Source organism: Salvelinus sp. IW2-2015, linkage group LG33 (genome assembly GCF_002910315.2).
Source record: "Salvelinus sp. IW2-2015 linkage group LG33, ASM291031v2, whole genome shotgun sequence".
Classification (NCBI taxonomy): Eukaryota; Metazoa; Chordata; class Actinopteri; order Salmoniformes; family Salmonidae; genus Salvelinus; species Salvelinus sp. IW2-2015.
The window spans coordinates 20,284,128-20,311,291 of record NC_036872.1 but is presented as its reverse complement, the minus strand read 5'-3'; the positions used below and the strand labels follow the sequence as shown (position 1 = coordinate 20,311,291).

The 27,164-nt window shown below is 41.5% G+C and overlaps 3 protein-coding genes across 6 annotated transcripts; 2 read left to right on the top strand and 1 right to left on the bottom strand.

The window, feature by feature from the left end:
• Positions 1–434: 434 nt before the first annotated feature.
• LOC111957635 (prosaposin-like) lies at positions 435–12,019 on the top strand. 4 transcript variants are annotated; one of them, XM_023978520.2, is made up of 11 exons: positions 435–540; positions 3,610–3,671; positions 4,117–4,191; positions 4,727–4,852; positions 5,037–5,171; positions 5,335–5,415; positions 5,509–5,686; positions 5,930–6,072; positions 10,947–11,018; positions 11,223–11,333; positions 11,514–12,019. In XM_023978520.2, exons 1-11 carry the CDS (start codon positions 489–491, stop codon positions 11,547–11,549), a joined length of 1,071 nt encoding a protein of 356 aa, XP_023834288.1. In that variant the 5' UTR covers positions 435–488; the 3' UTR covers positions 11,550–12,019. The 4 variants fall into 4 exon arrangements, with proteins under 4 accessions (XP_023834288.1, XP_023834287.1, XP_023834289.1 ...); XM_023978519.2 differs by lacking the exon at positions 435–540 and adding an exon at positions 1,771–1,912 and having other exon boundaries at positions 11,223–11,389; XM_023978521.2 differs by lacking the exon at positions 435–540 and adding an exon at positions 1,772–1,912 and having other exon boundaries at positions 11,256–11,333.
• Positions 12,020–12,399: 380 nt separating this feature from the next.
• Positions 12,400–16,551, bottom strand: LOC111957634 (ubiquitin carboxyl-terminal hydrolase 39). The gene is made up of 13 exons (XM_023978517.2): positions 16,378–16,551; positions 15,920–15,992; positions 15,723–15,817; positions 15,481–15,617; positions 15,108–15,260; positions 14,760–14,985; positions 14,536–14,610; positions 14,343–14,410; positions 14,006–14,194; positions 13,363–13,505; positions 13,113–13,248; positions 12,855–12,941; positions 12,400–12,722 (listed from the first exon to the last, which is right to left on the bottom strand). The coding sequence occupies exons 1-13, from the start codon at positions 16,433–16,435 to the stop codon at positions 12,669–12,671; spliced, it is 1,494 nt and encodes a 497-aa protein (XP_023834285.1). The 5' UTR covers positions 16,436–16,551; the 3' UTR covers positions 12,400–12,668.
• Positions 16,552–16,803: 252 nt separating this feature from the next.
• Positions 16,804–21,021, top strand: LOC111957637 (UPF0561 protein C2orf68 homolog). The gene is made up of 4 exons (XM_023978522.2): positions 16,804–17,005; positions 18,124–18,239; positions 18,332–18,477; positions 20,347–21,021. Exons 1-4 carry the CDS (start codon positions 16,896–16,898, stop codon positions 20,467–20,469), a joined length of 495 nt encoding a protein of 164 aa, XP_023834290.1. The 5' UTR covers positions 16,804–16,895; the 3' UTR covers positions 20,470–21,021.
• Positions 21,022–27,164: the final 6,143 nt, after the last annotated feature.

Sequence of the window (27,164 nt, the reverse complement as noted above, 5' to 3'; positions counted from 1 at the left end):
TATGCTCGGAAGCAGTGGAATATATCTAAAAAAAATCAAAATGTTAAAAAAAAGATCAACTTACCACAAAATCGTTTTGTTGAAATATCTCCAAGGACATTTTTTGTTGAGCAAGAGCAGTGGCAGCCAGGCAAAGTGTTGGTAAAATAATTTGGTGACATCTTGTGGTTTAAATGTGAATTACAGGGGGGTGGGGGGCAGTTACCCCAGGGGGATAGTTAACCCTTAGTACCCTAACTCTGTTAAGTTTTTTGTAAGCATGTCAACTGGTAAGGTAATTTGACACAGCAAGCATAACATGTCACTATGTTGTTATTTTTTTTGACTGCCTTAACTTAAAAATAAACTATGCCTAAATGCATTATTTCCTGTCTCTCTGATTGGCTGCGAGTCAATCTGTGCTTCCGGACTCATAGCCATTGGATAGCCTACTGTCACCCTTTATTGATTCAGGGCCGACTGTAAATCATACTCTGTTCTCTCTTACAATGGCGGTTTTACAATTTATTGTTTCAATCTTTATTGCATATTTTTGTATCGGTAAGTAGATACTACCCTAGCTAATATATGATTCTATATTGACAGTCTTTTTGGCGAAACCTTGTCAGACAATGCATCGAGTCTCTGTCACTGAATGGCTGTCGCTGCATTGTTTCACCAGTTACAAAAATAGACCTGGTGTATTCTGCACTAATATATGAGTTTACACTGCGCTAGGAAGCAGTCGTGCTATTTTCAGACTTTGACCACAGTGCTTTTTTCATTAATTAGTAAAGCCAGATTATGGAACATAAATGTCTGCCTTTTCCGTTTGCCTAACATGTAATACAGTACATTCAATTCAATATTGGAACTCGAGAGCTTTGATTAAAAATATATTTTTAAACATGTCAGAGCTAAGTTCTAACCCATTCTCTCGGGTCGTCCTATAATAATGTTGCCACATATGCAACCGGCAGGCCCAGTTATTCAAGAAAGTTTAACATGTACTCTGCCTCCTCTCCAATCCGAGCGGCTATTACTCGCGCACCTAGAACCTAACGCATGATTATAGCCTAAATATGTATAATTCCACTTTTTAAATGTATTGCGTTTTATATGTGGGATAAACACAACCAGTCACAATGTTTTAATCGGATTAGGCTATTTCAAAAGTCTCCTGATGCAAAAATGGCTTTATAAATACATGTGTTTGATTGATTGATTGACTGTAGCCATGCGCACGTTCATCCAAAATATAATTCCAGCATCCTCAAAATGGCTTGACATTAACCAGGTTTCCATCCAACCTTTTTATGCGAGTAAAGTAGCCTACATGTGAGATTTAAAAAAAATGTAACGGAATCATGGGAACGCATGCAGTTTATTAGGCTACGGATTAAATAAATTACAGTATGATGAAATTCACAGTTCATCACTTGAAAGTGCACAGTGATGAGGTTGATGCTCCTTTCAATAAATATGGAGGGTCTTATTCTGGTGACATGATCATCGACGCCATTTGACAAAGAAAAATAATATCGTCACTGTTGTCCATTATAATCTCATCATGTAGTAGGCTATACCTGCATTGTATCTGCAAACGGATGGCTAGAGCGCAAATGCATACGAGAGTCAGCACATTTGCGACACTTTTTTGTGACAAAACCATCAGTAGGCCTAGAGTTGAAAATGCGATGGAAACTCATTTAACTTGTATTTTTTATTTGAGGAATTTCACCTCTTAAATAATTTTATGTGCACTACGTATTGACACACAGACTTGTATCGGCAACAAGTGAATTTGATGGAAACACAACTCTGATAGGAAAATGCGCCACGGTTTCCCTTAGCCGGTAATTGCGGTTTTTGACTAAAATGAGAAGAATGTTGGCAAGGCCATATGCAGGCTACTGTGCAACTCCCTATTCAGGTAGGATGCAGTTTTAGAATTTAAATGTATTTATAATCATTTGTTTTATCATTATTATTATTATTATTGTATATCATTGTTATTATTGTAAGCCTATTTATTAATCAAAACCTGTTTTAAAAAATATGCAAAACCTGTTTTGTTTAATTCTGTTCAGAGATTTGTATTGGCTAAATAACATGTGTCTTTTTAATGGTTTAGTTTAAAATAGGTTATAAGTAGGTCTGTTGTAAAATAAAGAACATTAGCCTATTTCTGTCATGTATGGTAGGCGCTGGCCTTTGTTGGTAGTTACTGCAATATAGCATATTCAAAACCTTTGTGAATGTTTAAATCAGTTCGAAAGTATTTTATTTAATTATGTTGAGCCATTTGCTTTGGCTGTAATGCTGTGTTTGCTAATATAATAGCATGCTCATATTTTCGCTATAAACAATAGCTTCGCTTACTTTTGATATTACCCTAATAAAGTTTAAAAACTTTTGTTAAGGTTTGGTGTTGCTATTATTAAGCTTTGACTACTGCAAGCCTATGATATGAAGGCAGTGCACTGACTTCGACAATTGAACTTGAGGTGAGGAGAAATGTTTTAGGCCTACTAGAGTTACTCCTATAATCTAACAGTATAATGCTTATCATAATACAACATATTCTGATAGAAAATTAACGAATTAACCTCCTTCTGTAAGTCTATATCTGTATAGCAGACGCAATAGCCATCATACATAAAGAAATGCATGGCTATGTTGTAGCATGCCGCCGGCATATCTCTCTCTCCATCTCCCTGGGGCTAGGTGTAAGCTTCTCTTCCTTTATATAGGCTATATTTGTTTTTAAAATATTAATATCATACAGTGGACACCTAAGCCTATAGGCCTATGCATGCAATGCCTTGATGCATTTGGTGCTCAAATACCCGACAGCTGAACCGCGAGGTGGACAATTATTGTTGTAGGAAAGTAGGCTAAAAAACAATAAAAAATAGGCTATAAAGTTTTTCTTATGCTACATATCGAAACAAAAGGAATAGTGTTTTGTAATTTGTTATTAGGCTGTTTTTAAGGACAAATAAATGTGGCTCATTTGGCCAATATCCCTCGTTTATTGACGGCGCTGCATGCGCCATGTTGAATCTGAGGTCAATTTCTCAAATTTTCAGTAAATTTAAATGTTCCCGGTCACGTTATCCGGTGCCAAATTGTCCTAAAGGAAAGCGTGAAATGTTCATATTGTTTATATGCAGATTTTAGAATATTCACATGAAAATCTGTCACCAATTGAATGGAAACGTAGATATAGACAACCTAAAGACTGTGGCAAGTGCACTAGTCCAGTGACACTTTGATTATGCCTGCACATCAGCCATTATTGACGACGACCCTGGACCAACAAGGGTGCCTTGCTCAAGGGCACATCGACAGATTTTTCACCTGGTAAACTCTGGTGTTTGAACCAGCGACTTTTCATTTACTTGCCCAACTATCCTAACCACTACGCTGCCTGTCACCCATGTTGAGCAATGAACGTATTTTTACATTATAATGCTTGCAGAGCTGGTGAATGGAAGTTTGAATCTGAGCTTTCTGGGCATTAGAGAGGTCTCTAATGCACAGATACTGGTTCAGACCTGACCTAGTTAACAACTTTTGTTTTTAGTAACTAACTAAACTGTGAGTTATTCTGCGGGATCTTCACAGGTGAGACCATGGTCATCCGTGAGCCTACCAGGGCCAAATTGGACATCACACAGCAGTCATCAGTAAGATATAACTACTGTAATATAATTACTGTATGCATAAAACACCAACAGATCTAACATGAGTCTTTCAGGACCAGGTTTGATGGAGACTATACCCAAGTCCCCTCTTAACAGTTACCAATTGTATAGCTTGTGTTCTCTATTCTAGAAGATACGCCCCAGTACTTGGTTCACAAATCATTCATCTATAGATAACTCTTGGCCACATATTTCTATTAACACGCCAAGCCTGTTTCAATTCTGCTTTCACACACTAGCAACAAGTCATTTTCAACTTAAAAAAGATGGTTGTTGTGGTGTCCCTTTTTTCACCAGAGCTTTCAGGCCTGAACTGTACACAAGCTGAAGATCATGTGGTTGTTAAATTAGAGATGTAGGAGATTATGCCTGAAATGGCCAATTATAGTGAATCACTGACCTCTCACCTCTGATGTCCTTCTACCAGACATCTGACATCTGTTCAGACTGCAGCCAGATCATTGAGCTATTCACAGACATGATCTCCAACACAGACACCCAGGTGAGTACCCATTCTGATTCTGCTGAAGTATGTTGCTCAATAAAATAAAATTATAGCCAGAGATGCAGATAACACCCTGACCAGAAAGTGTTACTTATACTTCAATTTCTGTAGCCAGAAATATATGTACATCTAAAAAACATCTGGTCTCAGACCTCTCCTCCGCCATCTTTCAGTTCCCGTTTACAGTGCAAATATAGAATATAATGTCTAGCAAAAACTCCCTTACACTAGTCAACAGAGACTACATTATGTTGAACTCTGATCTTGAAACAAAGTCTGCTAGAAGGATGTCAAATTGACAGATAATTTCACCCCTCATCAAAGTGAGTCACCAACAGTGTAACTGTATATCAAAATCAAATAAAATTGTATTGGTCACACACATATTTAGCAGATGTTATTGCGGGTGTAGCAAAATTCTTGTGTTCCTAGATCCAACAGTGCAGTAATATCTAACAATGTATAACAATATACACATATCTAAAAGTAAAATAATATAATTAAGAAATATGTACCTGTGTTGATTGTTTAGGAGCTGATCAACAGCACCCTGGATGACCTGTGTCAGCGCCTCCCCGGAGGTGTGGCTCAAAGCCACTGTGTATCCCAGGTTCAGATGTACCTGCCCCAAGCCCTCCAGTACCTCATTGGCATACTGGTGAGTTCCTGAGCACTGCAAACATACAGAGATAGGGAAGTCTGGTTTACAGGGCTACAACATAACCATCAAAAATGTTTTTACGTTCACTTTTATGATACATTCAAGGGCGATGATTTTGTGATTATACAAGAACCGGTCTTCTTCTCTATTAACGCTCTTCCTCCATCCTTCATATCTGTAGAAGCCAGGTGAGACATGTATGGTATTGGGACTGTGTGCTGTCCACTCAAAGAGGGGAGCACCTAAACAGCTTTCTCCTACCATCACTGACATGGACCTGTCCAACGCTGTCCTTGACTCAGGCACCAACCCAGAGGCGAGTGAGAGCTGAACTTTTGTACAGTTTAGGAGCAGAAGTCCCTTTCATGCCCTTTCTGTTTGTTTGTCAATGTGTTTGTCTTGTTCTAAATTATTTGGCTGTCAGTTAGTCATTATCTGTCTGCACTGAACGCTCTGTCACCATGTCATCTCCTCTCTAGGTGCAGGTCAGCCCACAATGTACCTTCTGTGTTTATCTCATGAAGAAACTGGAGAGCGTTTTGCCTACGGATAAGATTGAGGTAATGCATTCTTATTTTCATACGTCTGCACCCACTAACACACAGACAAAAACACTTTTTGCTGGACACCCTTGTTCCCCTTGAACCTTGCAGGATGCCATAGTGAAGCTAATGGGAGGTGTGTGTGGCCTTCTGCCTGCCAGCTACAAGGACCAGTGCAATGACTTCATCAACAAGTATGGCAAGAAGATAGTTAACTTCCTGCTGCCGTCAGCCGCCCCTTACTCCATCTGTGCCCTGCTGCACCTGTTCCAGGAGACCCCCAGCATGGGTGAGTGGGATAATTTGTTCAGACCAGGGCTCTATCCTCCTCAATCATAAAGTTATATCCGTGGTGCGTCGTCTATACTGATAGAAGACTGTGGTAGGTAACACATTTCCTTTCGGCTCTCTCCTCTTCACCCCTCGTTGTTTATGCAGTCCATGGTCTGTAGATTGTCCGTCTCACTTGGTGCTGCTCTTCCACATTGTAGCCCTCTGTAACCCTGACTCCCCCGCCCTTCCTCCTCTCCAGAGATGCTCCTATCCTCTGACTGTGATTCCTGCCGTACGATGGCGGTTCTGAGCCGGTTCCACCTGGGTCTCAACGCCACTGAATCTCAGACCTCCTCTTTCCTCCAGTCTGTCTGCCTGAAGCACCCCAACACCATCCCCAAGGTCTGCCCCTACATTTTAATTTAGTGTATGAGAAGTCTCTGAGTTTGCACAAGTTGTCACCACTACCAGTTCCAGGAGTAGGCCTAAACATAGTGATCTATGCTGTAGTCACCGTAAGAGACAGAATAACAAAAAACATTCAACGGTGTGAAAAACAAACCAAATTAGATTTTTCACATGCACCGAATACAACCGGTGTAGTAGACCTTACCGTGAAATGATTACTTACAAGCCCTTAACCTCTACGGGATCGGTGTACCTCTACCTAGACGGTTGAGCTAACATGCGCTAATGTGATTAGCATGACATTGTAAGTAACAAGAACATTTCCCAGGACATCGACATGTCTTATATGGGCAGAAAGCTTAAAATCTTCTTCATCTAACTGCACAGCCCAATTTACAGTAGCTATTACAGTGAAAAAAATACCATGCTATTGTTTGAGGAGAGTGCACAGGAACAAAAAACTTTTATCAAGGAAACTGGTTTGATACATTCACCTATGAAGGTAAATAATGTACTTACATTCAGTAATCTTGCTCCGATTTGTCATCCTGAGGGTCCCAGAAATCAAATGTAGCAAAGTTGTTTGATAAAATCCATTTTTATATTCAAATGTAGGAACTGGGTTCTACAGTTTGAACCCTGCTGTCTCTGGCTCCATACCCACCCAGCCCGCCATCTAGATGTGTGAAAGTTAGTGTATAAGCTAATCTATGACATTCCTGGGGGTGGGTAAACTTAGATTTTGTATTACCATATAATTTGTGTATGTTCTCTATAGTTAAGTACTTTAAAATGTATCAATTTACCAATTCGGCACATTTGGGCAGACTTGATACAAAATATTGTCCTGTATTGCAATACTTCCCTGCATCAATCTGAAACATTGCACACGCACTGCTGCCATTTTGTGGCCAAAATCTAGCTGGTGTCTGAAATGCAATATTCTATAATGGCATTTCTATTGCATTTCAAATACGATAAAAAAATAAAAATACATGTTTTATTATCTTTAACCATGTGTTACATTCTCCTACATTATTTTAACATTTCTGCAAACTTCAAAGTGTTTCCTTTCAAATGGTATCAATAATATGCATATCCTTGCTTCAGGTCCTGAGCTACTGGCAGTTAGATGTCATTTTAGGCAAACATAAAAATAAAAAAAGGGACAGATCCTTAAGAGGATTTTAACTTCTTATGGCTGCAGGGGCAGTATTGAGTAGCTTGGATGAAAGGTGCACAGAGGTGCCCATAGTAAACTGCCTGCTCCTCAGTCCCAGTTGCTAATATATGCATATTATTATTCGTATTGGATAGAAAACACTCTGAAGTTTCTAAAACTGTTTGAATGATGTCTGTGAGTATAACAGAACTCATATGGCAGGCAAAAACCTGAGAAAAAATCCAAACAGGAAGTGGGAATTCTGAGGTTGGTAGATTTTCAACACAGCCCCTTTTGAACAAACAGTGGGATATGGCTGAGTTTGCACTTCCTACGGCTTCCACTAGATGTCAACAGTCTGTAGAACCTTGTCTGATGCCTCTACTGTGAAGTGGGGCTGAAGGAGACAGGAAATAGTCAGGTCTACCATGACCTGGCCATGCTCTGACAATGCGCGTTCACATGAGAGGGAGCACTGTTCCATCGCATATCTGAAGTCAATGTAATTCTCCGGTTGGAACGATACTGAAGATTTATGTTAAAAACATTCTAAAGATTGATTCAATACATTGTTTGACATGTTTCTACTGACTGTTACGGAACTTTTTGACATTTCGTCAGCTTTTAGTGAACGCGCTTTCTGACTTTGGATTTGTTTACCAAACACGCTAACAAAAATAGCTATTTGGACATAAATGATGGACATTACCGAACAAAACAAACATTTCTTGTGGAAGTGGGAGTCCTGGGAGTGCATTCCGACGAAGATCAGCAAATGTAAGTGAAGATTTATAATGCTTTTTATGAGTTTTGTTAAATGCACAATTTGGCGGGTAACTGTATGGCTTCCTTTTGTGGCTGAACGCTGTTCTCAGATTATTGAATATTGTGCTTTTGCCGTAAAGCTTTTTGAAATCTGACACAGCGGTTGCATTAAGAACAAGTGTATCTTTAATTCTATGTAAAACATGTATCTTTCATCAAAGTTTATGAGTATTTATGTTATTTGACGTGGCTCTCTGCAATTTCTCCGGATATTTTGGAGCCATTTCTGAACATGGCGCCAATGTAAACTGAGGTTTTTGGATATAAATATGAGCTTTCTCGAACAAAACATATATGTATTGTGTAACATGAAGTCCTATGAGTGTCATCTGATGAAGATCATCAAAGGTTAGTGATTAATTGTCTCTCTATTTCTGCTTTCTGTGACTCCTTTCTTTGTCTGGAAAAAGGACTGTTTTTGCGGTGACCTAACATAATCGTTTGTGGTGCTTTCGCTGTAAAGCCTATTTGAAACCGGACACTTTGGTGGGATTAACAACAAGATTACCTTTAAAATGGTATAAGATACATGTATGTTTGAGGAATTTTAATTATGAGATTTCTGTTGTTTGAATTTGGCGCCCTGCACTTTCACTGGCTGTTGTCATATCATCCCGTTAACGGGAGTGCAGCCATATTAACCAACAATGCCATTTTAAGAAAACTAAGAGTTAAGAAAATATTTACTAAATAAAGTCAAAAAATATATATTATAACAATAAAATAACAATGAGTAAATAATAATAATGAGGGGGTACCGATACCGAGTCAATATGCGGGGATACAGGTTAGTCAAGGTAATTGAGGTAATACAGATGTAATACAAATGTATTAAATCGTTTTTTCCCCTTATCAATCTACACACAATACCCTATAATAACAAAGCAAAAACAGGTTTTTAGAATTTTTGCAAATGTATTAAAAAAATATCACATTTACATAAGTACTCAGATCCTTTACTCAGTACTTTGTTGAAGCAACTTCGGCAGTGATTACAGCCTCGAGTCTTTTTGGGTATGACGCTACAAGCTTGGCACACCTGTATTTGGGGAGTTTCTCCCATTCTTCTCTGCAGATCCTCTCAAGCTCTGTCAGGTTGGATAGGGACCGTTGCTGCACAGCTATTTTCAGGTCTCCCCAGAGATGTTAGATCATGTTCAAGTCCGGGCTCTGGCTGGGCCACTCAAGGACATTCAGAGACTTGTCCTGAAGCCACTCCTGCGTTGTCTTGGCTGTGTGCTTAGGGTCGTTGTCCTGTTGGAAGGTGAACCTACGCCCCAGTCTGAGGTTCTGAGCGCTCTGGAACAGGTTTTCATCAAGGATATCTCTGTAATTTGCTCCGTTCATCCTTCCCTCGATTCTGACTAGTCTCCCAGTCCCTGCCACTGAAAAACATCCCCACAGCATGATGACGCCAACACCATGCTTCACCATAGGAATGGTACCAGGTTTCCTCCAGACGTGACGCTTAACATTCAGCCCAAAGAGTTCAATCTTGGTTACATCAGACCAGAAAATCCTTTACAATTCTTACACTCCAGTGGTTTGGGGACGGAAGCTCTTACGGCATATCTTACATAACCAAGCTTCACATGTGTAGGCATTTGCTCTTTATGAAAAAAACAACAGGACTGACAGACTTTCTTCTTTTCCACCATTCACCCATCGGGGTCAGACACCGGGCACCAACCACACCAGGAATTATCTTCAGGTATTCTGCCTGAACATCCATCGCCACCCCTGAGATGACTCCTTTGACGGGTGCCCTACACCGAAAATCAAAACAAAAAAAACTTCTGTTGTCCGGATTCTTTTGAGGCCCACTGCAATCTTCCTCTGCTCTTCAGAAATACAATTAATCAAAATAATACTTCTCCTGATCACTCTGACAAACTCCACTTTTCCAAGCGCATACTTCACCATTTTTTAACACCTCAAACGAGTTTTCCACATATGCAGCCTTACTCAACAAACGCATCCCAAAAAGAAGCGATTCATTATCATTTACACACGTATCATCCACTCCAATTTTAGACAATTTCCTTTTTGTTCCAACTTTCAAATACTAGTCTTGTCCATTCAGAACATTTGTCTTCACCAAATTTGCTGGACGCGCTGCTTAATTCGAACTCAGTATCCACTTCCACCATCTTCCTTTGTCCTCTGATATGCACTGTCAACTGTGAGACCTTATATAGACAGACAGGTGTGTGCCTTTACAACTTATGTCCATTCAATTGAATTTACCACAGGTGGACTTCAATCAAGTTGTAGAAACATCTCAAGGATGATCAATGGAAACAGGATGTACCTGAGCTCATAGCAAAGGGTCTGAATACTTATGTAAAGGTATTTCAGTTTTTGTTTTAAAAGCTTGAGAGGATCTGCAGAGAAGAATGGGAGAAACTTCTCAAATACAGGTGTGCCAACCTTGTAGCGTCATACCCAAGAAGACTCGAGGCTGTAATCACTGCCAAAGGTTCTTCAACAAAGTCCTAAGTAAAGGGTCTGAATACTTATGTAAATGTGATATTTCCATTTTTTCTTTTTAAATACATTTGCACAAATTTCTAAAAACCTGTTTTTGCTTTGTCATTATGGGGTAGTGTGTGTAGATTGACGAGGATCATTTTTTATTTAATTATTTAGAATAAGGGTGTAACGTAACAAAATGTGGAAAAAGGGAAGGGGTCTGAAAACTTTCCGAATGCAAAGTATGTAAAGAGTTGATTTTAGAATAAGGCTGTAACGTAGCGAAATGTGAAGGGGTCTGAATACTTTCCGAATGCACATCTAGTTAGGGGTAAAGTGACTATGCATAGATAAACAGCGAGTAGCAGTTAAGTCAGTTTCATTATACCCGTCTTTGTGTTCTTTCCAGTGTGAAATGTTCACCAAACTCTATGGCCCCAGGCTGCAGAAGGTTCTGGGAAGCCAAATGGATGCATGTGAGGTAATTAAACCATTCACATCAGAGCCATAGGAGGTCCTCCACTGTCTCTACAGTGTATGACACTCCTAACCTCACTGTCTATAATCCCCAGACCAATACTCTTGTAGATTGACTGTCCCAGTGACAACAGTGGTGTGATTGTGTGTAGAGTGACTGAGTCTTCTCTTAGTCAGTATATCAGCTATTTGTCACTGTGTCCTCCAGAGAGCTGATGTGTGTGTTGTTGTGAAAGAGCAGCATCTTCTGAGGAAGAACCACTGTACCTGGGGACCCATTTACATCTGCAGGGATGTGAAAACCTCTCACGAGTGTGGCGTAAGTAAACTAGATCTGCCATGGTTTACTATCTGATACAACAACCCAAACTACAGGTAAATAAGCAAACTAAAGCATAGTACAAGCCAGGGTTTATTGTCTGAAAAACAACACTACCCACATCAATGTTTTGGTATAGTGCATTATATCTGATCTGGTTTCATTTTGATACAACTCCAGATGGTAGACTTCTGCCAGAAGGTCATGAGGAACTAGAGCTGAAAACCACACCCAGAGATCTCCCTTCATGGATGAAGCTATGATGAATTATCTGCATTTATTAACTGCTAAGTGTGTTTAAGAATGTAACTTGTTAATGACTGCACTGTTGCCTTAATTTTTCTGTACATTTAATTTAACAGGTATTATATTGCACTGTTGAGCAATTTGAGAAAAATGTCTGTATATTTCCTTCATTAGATTTGTACTTGTGTTAGGCTAATCATGTAGCACTGAGATGATTTGATGGTGTCAGGTTTGATTTTCACTGTGTGGGCCATTACGAGTACAGTAAGTAATTCATTCAAACATACTGTAAATGATTGAGTTAAAATAATTGTGGACCTTTTAAGCAGATATATCCACAAGTATAATACCTCATTTACATTAGAAATTAATTGTTACTTTTCCCTGTTATCTGCAATAAAGTTATTCATATAAAATCAGTCATAATCAGGGCAAACAAATATGGTACAGTAAATAAAGTGGTGAAGTGTCTTGAGTGTATTTGAGTGAACATATACCTCCTTTTGATGGAGAAATCCTTTAAACCAGTAATATGTCAATGCATTGCCTTTGTATATTAAACTATGTTTAGGTTCCATTTTTATGATCTAAGTAATATTCATGTGTGAGTCCGAAGTATTTGTGTATACATGAGTATATTTATCCTATAATGTACTGCTTATAATATGAACATCTTTTTGTAACCTTCACTATTTGGTCATGTCTTATTCAAAATGTTGGAATTGTATTTACTTCCTTGTTTCACAAATAAAGACCCAACTATGGCTAAGACAAATCAACACGTGTCAAATTGTGCAAAATCTCAAATAATATTAATGACTGAAAACAGAAAAGCCAAAACTGATTTAATCTACCATTTACAGTTAAAAATGTAAGCGAAGAACAAAAAATAGTAAACATCATTGTTTTCGCTATAGCCAAAATCCTCAAATAAAATGTCCTGGTCCTCATGTGGTGGGGGCTTACCCTGAGGTCATCTTGGACAGTATCCAATTACACGGGATACTGTCTGACCACTAGCCAGCAAGTGACAGCTCTTTCCTGTATAATCAATCTTTAAATATGATCGATGCTCATTAAATGCCTCATTCACGCCCCAGTGTGGTTAGTTGTGTCATCTTCGCTCTCTCTTCTTTTCCAAATCTGGAACACAGAGAACCCACACGTCAACACAATTGGCAGTTAGTGGGAGTCAGTAACTTATCTACACATAAACAGGTAAGTTAGAGAACAGCATCTTGTATAATCAGTGATCAATGTGACAATAGAACTTACCTGAATGTAAGCCTCTGACAGTGTGATCATCTGGGGCAGGATATCTGTCACCTGCAGGTCCTGGAGCTCGTACCACTTTCCAGTGCCCTTCAGCGACAAAGACAGGCACATTAGCACCAATAATTAGCACCAATAACTGAACAGGATGAGTATTTTCTTTCACAATATCAAGAAATATTGCACATCTAAAGCTTTGCAAATTTGCACCTGTAGAGTTCACACAAAAAAAAAATCTTAAAACACACATCTGTCACTTACATGATGCAGGACATGTATTCTGTATGCCCCCTCAGTGGGCTTCCCATCATGCACCACATTGGCCACCAGGTCATAGGTTGTGTTCTTCTCTGTGACCTGTGCTTCCTCTGTCAGATACTCACGAAGGTCTACGTTCCTGATCAAGGAGCAAATGCAAGGGGTCAGTCAAAAACACACACAGAATCATAAGGCTGAGCACAATGCAAAATTACAACTGAGTATATGGGGAAAGTATGCAACAGTCACTTACGTGATGGGGAAGTTGACAATGGTGGGGTTCTTCTCTACAAAGAAGTTGTTCTTGGTGAACCTCTTGATGCAGAAGATGAGATAGGGGGGCAGCTTGAGCAACTGGAACCTCTTGAGGAAATTCTCTTTGTATGTTTTATACTCCTAAAAGCAAACAGGAGAGTTCAGAGGAAAGGTCGAAGAAGAGGTGATAAAAATCAAGAGGTGATCAAATCTCTTTCAAACAGAAGCTGAAGTCTCAAAGGCCAACATTCTAAATCTTGTCTCGTTGACTCTGCTTTTGGAAGATTTTGCATTTGAATGGGAGCACTAGCAGCGTTACTTTTGTATCTTCTGCCAGCTAGCTTGTTGCTAGTCTGAAATCTTCTCAGAAACACAACATCTGTTTGTAAATCCACCCATGCTAAATATTTGATTGGCTTGATAAGTGGCAACGCATCACTAGTTTACATCTTGACCTCTGTTTTCCACCACTTTTTGTCATCTTCCTGAGGAGAATTTCCCCAGGCTTTCAAAAAAATAAATAATGTGAGAAACCTAGGCTTCCGAGGCTAGTTTTCATCTCACTTGATGGGTTAGATGGCTGGCATGGGGATAGGAGTGCTGTTCATCTGAACAAATTTAAGTGCGTTTGAGGGCAGTACCTTCTCTGTGTTGCCATTGAACTTGGCCAGGATGTTGAAGAGGGGGACCTGTGGGATGATGAGCTGCTCCTTCTCATCCTTGTACAGCGGGGCTGTGGGGAGGTCAAGGGTCAAGAAGAGGAAGGTGGTGTCAGACATCTCCTCCTGGTACTCCTCCTTCAGAAGCAGAGCCACCTTCTCTTCTGGTGGCTGGAGAGGGAGAGAAAGGCATGTAACATGGACAATTTAATAGTTCAAATATGTAATCATATTGAAGAGTCACGAATTCACAAGTAAGGATTTAAACTTTGATACAATGTTGAAGTCTTTAACAAAGGGTTGACAATAAGCCACTTACCAAATCTGGGTGAGGAAGCTTCTTGGAGAAGATACGCATGGAACCCTGGAACACTTTGGTAAGGCTTGCTATAATAGCAATAGGAGAGAGGGGGGAAAGAAGTGGGAAATATCTTTGTTAATCTCACAGGTTGTACAATGAGGCAGAAAACACTACCCCAACATCATTCCCTCCACCTCCCACTGACACTCACAGGGTTTCTTCTTGGTTCCTCCCAGTGCGCCGTGCAGAGCGTTCATGAACCATGACAGGAAGTCCACAGCATCCCCTGAAGGACAGAGACCAATCAGCAGCATAGCTTATTCACAACATAACATGCAACACATACCAAAACATACATCTAACTGTACTAAAAATAATTTGCTCTTGAGGATCGAGGCTCTGTGTCTCACTAAATGTGTGATAATAAAATCCTACCTTGCTTGGTGATCTGGAAGTTCTTCTTGCTGCACAGCACTACGGCCTGCAACATCTCGTGGGGCGACACATGGGCCTTGAAGTTCCGTGGGTTCCACAGTTTGCGCATCAGCTCACCGAATCGCTGCACCAGCAGGAACATGATGTCACCCGGCGGCCTACGGATGCCGCAGTAATTCTCCTCTTCCAAAAAGTAGTTCCGCAGTGGGGGCACATTGGACAGGGCCTGAAAGGACAGTTCACCATAATCAACATGAATGATCATCACACAGGAAAATGTTTAGCAGCATGTGAATGGAGAGATGTCAGATTCACCAGTGGATACTCTGTGTTGGATAACAGTCTTACCTGCAGCACCACATTAGCGTAGTCATTAGCCTTGATGTTGTTGAGCCCTACGATGCCAGGCAGATAGGTGGTGCCATCATAGGCTCGATACAGCTTTCCCTGCTTATCCAATCCAGAGATGTGCTGTCTGGTGAACGTGGGCTTTAGTACATACTAAAACACAAATAAAAATACATTACCACCACTATATAACTTTAGACACATACCACTGGATGATTGTATAAACCATGACTGAACAAGAACTGTTAAAGGTATAATTCAGAACTATGAGTTTAGCACCACTCAATCAGTGCCTGTTTGAATTGATACATTTGACACATGTTCTTTCTTATTACAGAGTTAATTTTGTGCACACCCATCTCTGTAGACTCACCGTGATGTCTTCCAACGACGAGTCAATGATCTCGTAGTTATCTGGCAGACAGTAGAACTTGAGGGTGTGCAGATTGAGGAACACATGGTGTGTGAACTGCACACTGTGAGTGTAGGCATGGGACTTCAGACCTCTACCTGGAAGATACATGCATTGGTTTCGGCCTAGGTCAAATCATTTCTACACTTCTCAGGTAGAGAGGGGGGGGGAACAACGTTAATCTGAAGTATTGGATACTTTACCTTGGAAGTATTTCCCACAGATGAGACAGGCGTATACATTGATGTGGGAGAGGGAAATGGAGCATAGCTTCTCAAAATCAAAGTCCAGTACACTCCTGAAGACAAATGTGTGTGTTAGAGGTGATTTACACAAAGAGTACACATTCAAAAAATGCCTTATCTTGTGCATCTTCCATGTTAAGGCCAGTTGACATTACCTATTGATTGTGTCGAGGTAGGGACAATGGCGACTTCTGCGGTCCTCGGACGAACGGCCAATTTTCACAGGTACTGTGTAAGACAAATAACAATTTCAACAAATAATTAAGTGTAGCCAAATGTTAACTAACAATGACAACAATCGTATCTAGCTAGGTAACGTTAGTTAACACCAGATCGTTATTTTTACAGGAAACCTCTGCTCTGGCGGCAAACAATAACGCAGCTAGGAAAAACACGTTTGATGCTTGAATGGGGTCTTAGCTAGCTAACAATAATTAGCCAGCTAGAGCTAGTTACCAACAATGTGATTTAGGCTAACTTAGCAGCTAACCTAGCTAGCTACACGTTTAGAAATAAACGCCAACGTTCGCTAGTTATAGTAACGTTAGCGTGTTACTATCGAACGTTAGCTAAGGTTCGCTTATACAAGTTTTAAAATATGTTGGCTAGCTACCTTCATCGTCTTCCAAGTCAATTTCTCGCTCCCGTTTTACAGATACCATAGCGTTCATCTTTGTTGTGTATGGAGAAAATGTATAGTTAACTAGCTAAAGCCACTGGTGAGTTTATTTAGCTAACTAGCAAGCTCGCCAAAACACTGCAAACTCCAGGATACAATATCAAAATGGCCAACCAGAATGTACCCCGAGTTTCACGTTTACTCTGGCGAAAACCGAATGGTTGAGATTGAATAATGTTGGCCATTTTTATGTGGGCCTCTAAATTAACGCAGCTTTCACACATAGGTTATTATACAATTTAAATAAAATAATGAATGAGGATTCAAAATGTGAGACAATTATCATTTGCGGGGTAGAAACGTGATATTAAAAATAGACTATGAACAGGCTCGTAACTCCGTGTGCAATTCTAGTTGGACAGCAGCCCACTTTAAAAGCTTGATTAACGTTACGATGCAGTTTGTTGTGGTGTTGTGCATATAAAGAAATACTAAATCAATTGTCAATCACGATGGAGATTTTGCGTGATGATGAAGAACAAGAGCTCAAATATAAACGCACGGGTCGTTTGGACATGAGCCACGGTTTCTTACACCACATTCGAAGGAACCAGATTGCCAGGTGAATCATTAAACTTTGTTAATCTGAGCTAACATGTGGAGTGTATATTTTAGCAATGTAATCAATTCTGAGATCATGCAGATGTTCAATTTCGAGTGTTTTCTACATAATGTTGAAATTAATCGCTATTACGCTAATCACTTCTACGCATGCGCACAACATATAACAGAGCCCTTCCGCTCGTCAAAGGGATAGTGCATTACGGGTTCATTGGGACGTCCCTAACTATAACTAAAGACTGTCTATTTTATTGACAATATATACATGTGACCGCTCTAACAATGAAAATGCATATCCCAAAGATGGAAGGCAGGCGCGATCAGGTGGGACCATTCTAGCCAATGAGCGGGCAGATACGCGTGTGACCAACAGGCCGTAGAGATGGATAGAGGACTCATCTTTGTATCTGTGCTATTATATATCAAAGTTTATTTGTCGCCCCTAACTATAACTAAAGACTGTCTATTTTATTGACAATATATACATGTGACCGCTCTAACAATGAAAATGCATATCCCAAAGATGGAAGGCAGGCGCGATCAGGTGGGACCATTCTAGCCAATGAGCGGGCAGATACGCGTGTGACCAACAGGCCGTAGAGATGGATAGAGGACTCATCTTTGTATCTGTGCTATTATATATCAAAGTTTATTTGTCGCATACACGGATTTGCAGTTATTATTGCAGGTGCAGCATAATGCTTGTGTTTATAGCTCCAACAGTGCAGTAATAATGCCTAGCAATACACACATAATCCAAAAAGTAAAATGAAGAAATATCGGACTGAGCGATGTCAGAGTCCGATATATTGCTCATTCTGATATTAATTAATTCATTTCAACTTTTTGGATTATGTGCGTATTGCTTGTCTATAACTTGGGTGGCAGGAGTCTTAGACAATTTTTAGAGCCTTCCTCAGACACCACCTGATATAGAAGTCCTGGATGGCAGGGAGCTCGGCCCCAGTGATGTACTGGGCCGTATGCACAACCCTCTGTATGTAGTGCCTTGCGGTTGGATGCCAAGCAGTTGCCATACCAAGCGGTGATACAGCCAGTCAAGATGCTCTCTAAATGTTTTGATAGATTCTTTACACTGACTTGTTTGATGTCTTGCAGAGATGACTATGATAAGCAAGTGAAGCAGGCCAATGAGCATCAGAGGCCCAGGCACACCACTACCTCCCGACACCCCCGACGACCAGACATCCAAGTGTACCATCCTCGACGTGGAAGTAAGAAAACACTGCTGATAGTATGAACTCTTCTGTCAACTTGATGGAAGGCTCTGGTAAGTGGTGATTTATGTATGTATATGCATCTCCAGATGGATCTCAGCCAGGAGTGGGGGCAGAGACTGAGGAGTGGAATGAGAGTGGGTCCAGTACAGAGCCAGAGACCCATGGAACTGAGCTTTTCTGGCTGGACTACCAGGCTGACTCTGGCCATGTCACCTCCTACATCGTACTCAAGGTCTGTCTATCAAATCAAGTTTATTGGTCACGTTCATACACTGCATGGTCAAAAGTATATGGACACCTGCTCGTCGAACATCTCATTCCAAAATCATGGGCATTGATATGGAGTTGGTCCTCCCTTTGCTGCTATAACAGCCCCCGCTCTTCTGTTAAGGCTTTCCACTAGATGTCGGAAAATTGCTGCGGGGACTTGATTCCATTCAGCCAAAAGAGCATTAGTAAGGTCGGGCACTGATGTTGGGCGATTAGGTTGGTGTTCCAATTCATCCCAAAGGTGTTCGATGGGGTTGAGTTCAGGGCTCTGTGCAGGCCAGTCAAGTTCTCGACAAACCATTTCTGTGTATGGGGGCATTGTCATGCTGAAACAGGAAAGGGCCTTCCCCAAACTGTTACCACAAAGTTGGAAGCACAGAATTGTCTAGAAAGTCATTGTATGCTATAGCGTTAAGATTTCCTTTCACTGGAACTAAGGGGCCTGGCCCGAACCATGAAAAACACTCCCAGAACATTATTCCTGCTCCACCAAACTTTACAGTTAGCACTGTGCAGGTAGCGTTCTCCTGGCATCTGCCAAACCCAGATTCACCACTCCAGAGAACGCATTTCCACTGCTCCAGAGTCCAATGGCGGCGAGCTTTACAGCACTCCAGCTGAAGCTTGGTATTGTTTATGGTGATCCTGGGCTTGTGCAGCTACTCGGCCATGGAAATCCATTTCATGAAGCTCCCGATGAACAGTTCTTGTGCTGATGTTGCTTCCAGGGGAAGTTTGGAACTCGATAGTGAGTGTTGCAACTGAGGACAAAATATTTTTTTACGAGCTTCAGCACTCGACGGTCCCATTCTGTGAGCTTGTGTGGCCTACCAATTCACGGCTGACACGTTGTTACTCCTAGACTTTTCCACTTCACAATAACAGCACTTACAGTTGACCAGGGTAGAAATTTGACATACTGGCTTATTGGAAAGGTGGCATCCTATGACGGTGCCACGTTGAATGTCACTGAGCTCTTCAGTATGGGCCATTCTACTGCCAATGTTTGTCTATGGAGATTGCATGGCCGTGTGCTCAATTTTTATACACCTGTCAGCAACGGGTGTGGTTGAAATAGCCGAATCCACTAAAGTTATTTTGCCCATATAGTGTAGTTTCAACACCTTCAGCAGAGTTTTCACACTTTCAAGTGTCCTATATGTTTATACAACGGGTGGGTCTAATCCTGAATGCTGTTTGGTTAAAACCGCATTCCAGCCGGTGTCTATTCCACAAGTTACCACGTGCTAAATCTATGACGTTAAAATGCCTATTTACCATGTTCCATCTGACTGCACTGTCTCATCAACCCATCTGACAATTTATAAACTTGATCTCCACAAAAAAACATCTAGACATTATCTCACATTTCCTTTAGACTAACATTTAGTTTTCAACAGCGGAGATTTGTATAAACCTTGCTGTCTCTCTCTCTGACATTTGCAACTATGTTTCAATATTGAAATTCAATCTCCAGCTGCCCCATAGTAATGAACGTGATGAGACAGACAGGCAAGCAGCCTTTCTCAGTCTAAATCATGAATCACCTAGGTGTGTGTGTGAAATTTAAAAAAGGTACAACTAAATGACGTTAAGCTAGTTTGCAGTCTTTCCAGCATCAGTTTGAAGTGATTGTTAGCTGTGTTGTTGACTAGCTCCTCTGAACAACAGTGTCCTGACTTCGTCTCGAGCCGAATATCCATGCCAATATATCCTCCAAACATTGGCTTCTCTGGCATTATCACTTAAAAAAATGTATGGTTGTCCTCATTCTGTTGCATACAGTACAATGTGTCCTTGTCATGACCCCTGTGCTCCATCTGTCTCTTAGGAGGATAAGCCAGAGAGGGTGGTGGAGCGCGTAGCGGAGGAGAATGTTCTGGACTCCACCATGAGGATGGCACTGCAGGCCCGGCTTCGAAAGGAAATGGATAAGCGGCGGAACAAACGCTAAAGGAGGAGAATGGAGTTGACAAACGGGTGAGGAGGACCAAGAAGCCTCTGTTTACCCTCTGGCCAACGCTCTCCCTGTATGTAAAGAATGCTAGTAGCAGAGGACTAATGTGGACCCTCATCCCGAGGGACTGTAAGCCAGGATCCGAGTGACTTCACACAGCCAAGCCGTCCCCTCTGTGTGGAATAGATTGACTTACAGAATGGTAGAAATGGATCTGACCTCATAGCTCCTCTATTGGACTGGCATTGGCTGTCAACCTGCTCCCAAGGACCTAGCTGATACAACCTGGACCCCTCTCTTAGCCACACCAGGCCTTAACTGTAACCCCCCCACCTTTGACCATTAGGCTGGAGAGCAAATCTTTTGGTCGTAGCTGTTCTGTTTTTTTGTGTTTGTTACAAATGTGCCGTGGTCATGACTTCGCTCTATTCTAATTTATTTTTGATTGGCCTATATTTTCTGAGACTTTATTTTTGATAATGTACATTTATGGAGAGGTCCTTATTGTTTCAGTATTACATACTGTATATTAAATATAGATATTTTCCAGAGGGGTTTATTGGCTATTTATTCACAAAAGGTGGTTGGTTGTATGCAGATTAGTGTATACAGTTTTGGTAAAGGTGGCCAAGATCGTATGTTAATCGATCTCCTTCTCTTACGCAATTCCAGGTCAATGTTTTAATTTACGACCTGGGTGATGCATGGTGATGGGAGTACCATTAGTGTGGGGGAGAAGGTCATTGTCATGGTTAAAATTCCAGACGATGCGCTTCATGCAATCTTAAATGACATGGCCAGATTAGACTCTAGCGCAGGGCTCTCCAACCCTGTTCCTGGAGAGCTACCAACCTGTAGGTTTTCACTCCAACTGATAAACTGAATCAGGTAAATAGCCCTTATGCACATTCCATGACCGAATGTTCAAAGCACACTTCCTACCGGTGTGGCAATTTCCGGTGGCGCATACTATAGATGAAAGTCATTCTAGTTGTTATCGACGATATAACATTACTACTACTATGTCGCAGTTTTTTTTACTAGGTGTCTTCAGGACTTAACTCAAATTAATATTAATGATTTACATCAAATTATTAAATCAGCCAACGAGACTCCAGCTAGCAAGAACGAAAATGAGTTCAAGATGTATATAGGAAGCTACATAGACCACTATGAAGGTGAGTACCAAGTCAGTGACAGATATAGCTAGCTACAATCATGCTAGCTAGCTAATTTAACTAGTAACTGTAGCTAGCTAGTTACTTTGTAAAATGTAAAATTTGTAACGCTGACAGAATCTACCTGGAAATGTTTATTTTTGTTAGCTTTCTTAAATTATGCTTGCTAGCTATATTTCCTAGCTAAAAATAACAAAAATGTATCTTTGTTAGATACACAGTATCCAGCCACAGTATCTAACAAAGATACATTGACGATTGGAGATCACCATGAGGGCTGCCTGTCACAGGTCCATGAGGAAGAGTGAAAAACCGCACAGCATGAGAGTAGGGAAAGGTTATAGATAGCTACTAGTGACATTGTTAAACATCTCCTGTGGGACAGTGTCAACATTTACTCTTAATAGATCTTAATGATGGATCCCAATTTTGAATTGCACACTTAACAGGTTATTTGGTAAAGATCTGTTGATGCAGTGTTTGGTAATTGTGTTACTGAGACACAATGTATTCCTGTATAGTTAAATGAGCCCCTAGTTAAGAAGACCAGACACTACTATGTTTATTGTTATTTATGGGCCACATCATTCTTGTTTCTCACTTCAGTCTTTCATCACACGTATCTTCACAGATGGTGTTAAAGCACTCCGTACCAGTGATCGTGGTCCAAAGCCACTGCTCCTGTGCTGCAGGAAGTTTTATGTGCAATCATCTGGTAACCCTGCTTTACCAGACAGCGCACTACTCTCAACATTCCTGCTGCACCACCAGTTCACAGCTGCACAGACACAGAACAGCGTTGGCACAAGCCAATAACACTTGTGAGTCCATATCCATAAAAAAATGCGCCTGAAAAGTATTCAGCCAATTGTATTCAATCTTGCATTCTGGCTATTCTGTGTTTACTTGATTTCTTTCCCCCACCCCTAAACTCATTTCCTAATTAAAGCCAATACAAGCTCCACACAAACTGATATTCACTACAACACAAATTATTGGTTCATGTCCTAGATAATAATTGGTTTATTTTGCTGCTAGCAAATAAGCACATGTACATTTATGCTGGCTTGGCCCATGGTCTGATCAAAGGTCCGTTATGATAGTTGACCAACAGGCACGCCACTGCAAATAATTGATTGACGCTGCCTGAGATGGTCAGGGGGATGACTGTGTCAAACAGCTTGTGCGCCTTTACTCCGCGGATCATTCTTTCAACATGCACTCTCAGCTTGGCAATGAATTGGGTCTCCCTAACCTCATGCGCTGGCATCTGTGTGTGTCTTGACAGAAAGGCTGGCTGGTAGACCTTGCACGGACCAATGTCGTCTACGAGAAAGCCCTTATCCACCATAACAGCCATGTCAGGGGTGAGTAAGGAAATAATAAAGCTCTACATCAACCGGGAAACTATAGGAGCTCACAATACCATTGCATTTTGAAGAAACTGAACACAGGCACTGAACAATGTTCATTAGCACCTCCTTTGCAGTCAGGAATGCATCGACGACAGTTAGTTAGCTAGTAAGCTAATGATAAAAACAATAGCGGAAATCGCTCTGGAAGTCAGCACCCCAGTAGGAAGTAAAATAGAATGTGGGAGGCGGTATAATGCATAGAGCCTCTTACAACTGGGGTTGGAGGGAAGTTACAGGAGGGTAGCTCACCAGGAACGGGGTTGGCGAGTCCTGCTCTTGTGTATGTTATGGAGTGAACAGAACGCACAGCCCTATCTGATTCAGAGGGGTTGGGTTAAATGCTGAAGACACATTTCATTTGAATGCATTCAGTTGCACAACTGACTAGGTATCCCCCTTTGCCTTCCCTTTCCAATGTAATGTGAAAATAACTTCTCTCTAGGGGCAATATGTTTTGTCACTAGGGGGCAGCATATACCATTACTACTTAGACAAGATGCTGAAATCGTCCAGCTTGAGGGCAAATATAACAAAATTGATCCACAGAGCCCATTACCAACTTGTATTTTCCATCCATTCTACCTGCTGAGGCTCTTACACCATTCTCACTGTTACGGTTTCTCTTTTAACAATGACAGGAGTGAGTATGTTTCGTCTAGGTTTACACTAATTCGGGTTCAATGCCCTCAAACACTTTCAGACCCATGAAATAACTTTTTTTTATAGTAACAATGTGACTTATTTTGGAACCTTTTGGTTACTCATTTTGGGAAAATTGACTGTCGCATGGACAGGTTGTCCAACCTTATGTAACTAGAGTCAGTCATTGAGCCAGAGTGATAGGATCCTGCAGCCTTCACGAGTCACATGACTAGAGTTGTGGCACACAAACCTCCATCCATACCACAGGCCTACTGACACTAATGCAAGGTGTGGAAACATTTTTATAGAGACTAGATCTACAACTAAACAATGTTTTTATTTTGTATTTTTTTCCCCAGAGCTGTAGTACAACTTGTTCCCATGGGACTCAGCAATCACACCTAAAGACAAAACGAGGGGGATTGGACCTAACATTGTAAATCTGCTGACTCCGACCTTTGGTGGGAGATTAATTCATTGTTTTCAGCAATGCATGAAAATATGCCAATTATCCTAGGACCACATGCCTTGCCAGCCTCTGCCACTGTTACTACTCACGCCCAACCCCCCAATTCAAGCCCCATTCTCAAGCCCCTAGCTGCGTTTACACAGGCATCCCAATTCTGATTCACAACATTCACCATTCACAACAGCTCTTTTTTTCAGCGCTGCTCGGATTTGTCAAATTACCAATTAGGGGGAAAAATATATCAGAATTGGGCAGCCTTACCAGAGATACTTGGCATTCCTCAGCTGAGCCGAGGCGACACAACAACCAGGGACTGGTTCAAAATAGGGGAGGGTTATTAAGAACACCTTCCTAATATTGAGTTGCACCGCCCCTTTGCCCTCAGAACAGCCTCAATTCGTCAGGGCATGGACTCTACAAGATGTTGAAAGCATTCCACAGGGATGTTGGCCCATGTTGACTCCAATGCTTCCCACTGTTGTGTCAAGTTGGCTGGATGTCCTTTGGGTGGTGGACCATTCTTGATACACAAGGGAAAGCTGGAATGGCGCTGGAGGGGATGGCTGCTGTTTTACGGGCTCCTTAACAATTGTGCTATTTTTGTGTTTTTTCGCCTTGTTTTGTAACTTATTTTGTACATGTTTCTGCCACCGTCTCTTATCGAAAATAGCTTCTGGATATCAGAACAGAGATTACTCACCTCGAGCTGGACAAAGATTTTTTTCTTTAACGAGTTGAACATGAAGGATTTTAATGCTGCTCCCAGACCAGGCCTAAATCCCCATCATTCGCAAGAAGAGAAGACGCCGATACAGGGGATGCAGATCCGGGTGCCTTGTGAGAATTCGTTGGCGAGAGGGTAACCCACCTCTACCATCCGTCCTATTGGCCAACATGCAATCATTGGAGAATAAACTGGATGACCTCCGTTCGAGACTATCCTACCAACGGGATAGCTAATATTTTATGTTTCACTGATTCTTGGCTGAATGACGACATGGCTGGGTTTTCCGTGCTTCGGCAAGACAGAACAGCTACCTCCGGTAAGACGAGGAGTGGGGGTCTATGTATATTTGTCAAAATTAGCTGGTGCACAAAATCTAATATTAAGAAATATTGAGGTTTTGCTCGCCTGAGGTAGAGTACCTCATGATAAGCTGTAGACCACACTATTTACCAAAAGTTTTCCTCTATATTTTTCGGAGCTGTTTATTTACCACCACAAACCGATGCTGGCACTAAGACTGCACTCAAGGAGCAATATAAGGCCATAAGGAAAACGCTCATCCAGAGGCGGCGCTGCTAGTGGCCGGGAACTTTAATGCAGGATAACTTATCTGTTACCTCATTTCTACCAGCATGTCACATGTGCAACCAGAGGGAAAATACTCTAGACCACTTTTACTCCACACACAGAGATGTGTACAAAGCTCTCCCTCGCCCTCCATTTGTCAAATCTGACCATAATTCTATCCTCCTGATTCCTGCTTATATGCAAAAACTAAAGTGGTCAGATGAGGCAGATGCTAATCTACAAGACTATTTTGCTAGCACAGACTGGAATATGTTCCGGGATTCATCCGATGGCATTGTGGAGTATACCACATCCAGTCACTGGCTTTATCAATAAGTGCATCGATGACGTTGTCCCCACAGTGACCGTATGTACATACCAGAATCCATGGATAACAGGCAACATTCGCACTGAGCTAAAGGGTAGAGCTGCCACTTCAAGGAGCGGCACACTAACCCGGATGCTTACAAGAAATCCTGCTATGCCCTCCGACGAACCATCAAACAGGCAAAGCGTCAATACAGGACTAAGATTGAATCGTACTACACCGGCTCTAACGCTCGTTGGATGTGGCAAGGATTGCGAACTATTACAGACTACAAAGGGAAGCCAAGCTGCTCAGTGACAAGCGCGTACCAGACGAGCTAAATTACTTCTATGCACGCTTCAAGGCAAGCAACAAGGAAGCATGCATGAGAGCACCAGCTGTTCTGGATGAATGTGTGATCAGGCTCTCCGTAGCTGATGTGAGTAAGACGTTTTCAACCTGTCCTTGACCGAGTCTAATACCTACATGTTTCAAGCAGACCACCATAGTCCCTGTGCCCAAGAACGGCAAGGTAACCTGCCTAAATGACTACCGACCTGTAACATTCACGTCTGTAGCCATGAAGTGCTTTGAAAGGCTGGTCATGGCTCACATCAACACCATCATCCCAGAAACCCTAGACCCACTCCAATCTGCTTACCGCCCCAACAGATTCACAGATTGTGCAATCTTTATTGCACTCCACACTGCCCTTTCTCAACTGGACAAAAGGAATACCATGTGAGAATGCTATTCATTGACTACAGCTCAGTGTTCAACACCATAGTGCCCTCAAAGCTCATCACTAAGCTAAGGACCCTGGGACTAAACACCTGCCTCTGCAACTGGATCCTGGACTTCCTGATGGGCTGCCCACAGGTGGTAAGGGTAGGCAACAACACATCTGCCACGCTTATCCTCAATACGGGGCCCCTCGGGTGCGTGCTTAGTCCCCTCCTATACTCCCTGTTCACACACGACTGCGTGGCCAAGCACGACTCCAACACCATTAAGTTTGCAAACAACACAATGGTGGTAGGCCTGATCACTGACAACAATGAGACAGCCTATAGAGAGGAGGTCAGAGACCTGGCAGTGTGTGGTGCCAGGACTATAAAACAGTGCATTTTACTCTCTGCCCTATGGCAAAATGTGTAGAATTTAAGGATATTTGCTTTAAAACTGCTATATGTTCTCTGACGCATGACAAAATGTGTAGCATAGCATTATAAAACTGCACAATTTTCTCTGCCCCAATGGCAAAATGTGTTGAAATGCAGGAAATTAGCTGTCCCCCYCCCCCCCCCCAAAAYAACAAAAATGTTTAGATTGGGAGGCTTCCACTTATCCTTATACTATATTTTCAAAATACACCTCCATATACCCC

Coding starts and splice junctions, on each gene's coding strand:
- LOC111957637 (XM_023978522.2), top strand. CDS start 16,896: ATGGAGATTTTGCGTGATGATGAAGAACAAGAGCTCAAATATAAACGC. Junction 17,006..18,123: donor CGAAGGAACCAGATTGCCAG/GTGAATCATTAA, acceptor GATGTCTTGCAG/AGATGACTATGATAAGCAAG. Junction 18,478..20,346: donor CCTCCTACATCGTACTCAAG/GTCTGTCTATCA, acceptor TCTGTCTCTTAG/GAGGATAAGCCAGAGAGGGT.
- LOC111957635 (XM_023978519.2), top strand. CDS start 1,858: ATGAGAAGAATGTTGGCAAGGCCATATGCAGGCTACTGTGCAACTCCC. Junction 3,672..4,116: donor ACATCACACAGCAGTCATCA/GTAAGATATAAC, acceptor TCCTTCTACCAG/ACATCTGACATCTGTTCAGA. Junction 5,416..5,508: donor TGCCTACGGATAAGATTGAG/GTAATGCATTCT, acceptor TGAACCTTGCAG/GATGCCATAGTGAAGCTAAT.
- LOC111957634 (XM_023978517.2), bottom strand. CDS start 16,435: ATGAACGCTATGGTATCTGTAAAACGGGAGCGAGAAATTGACTTGGAA. Junction 15,818..15,919: donor TACCTCGACACAATCAATAG/GTAATGTCAACT, acceptor ATTTGTCTTCAG/GAGTGTACTGGACTTTGATT. Junction 15,261..15,480: donor CGTCGTTGGAAGACATCACG/GTGAGTCTACAG, acceptor TTTGTGTTTTAG/TATGTACTAAAGCCCACGTT.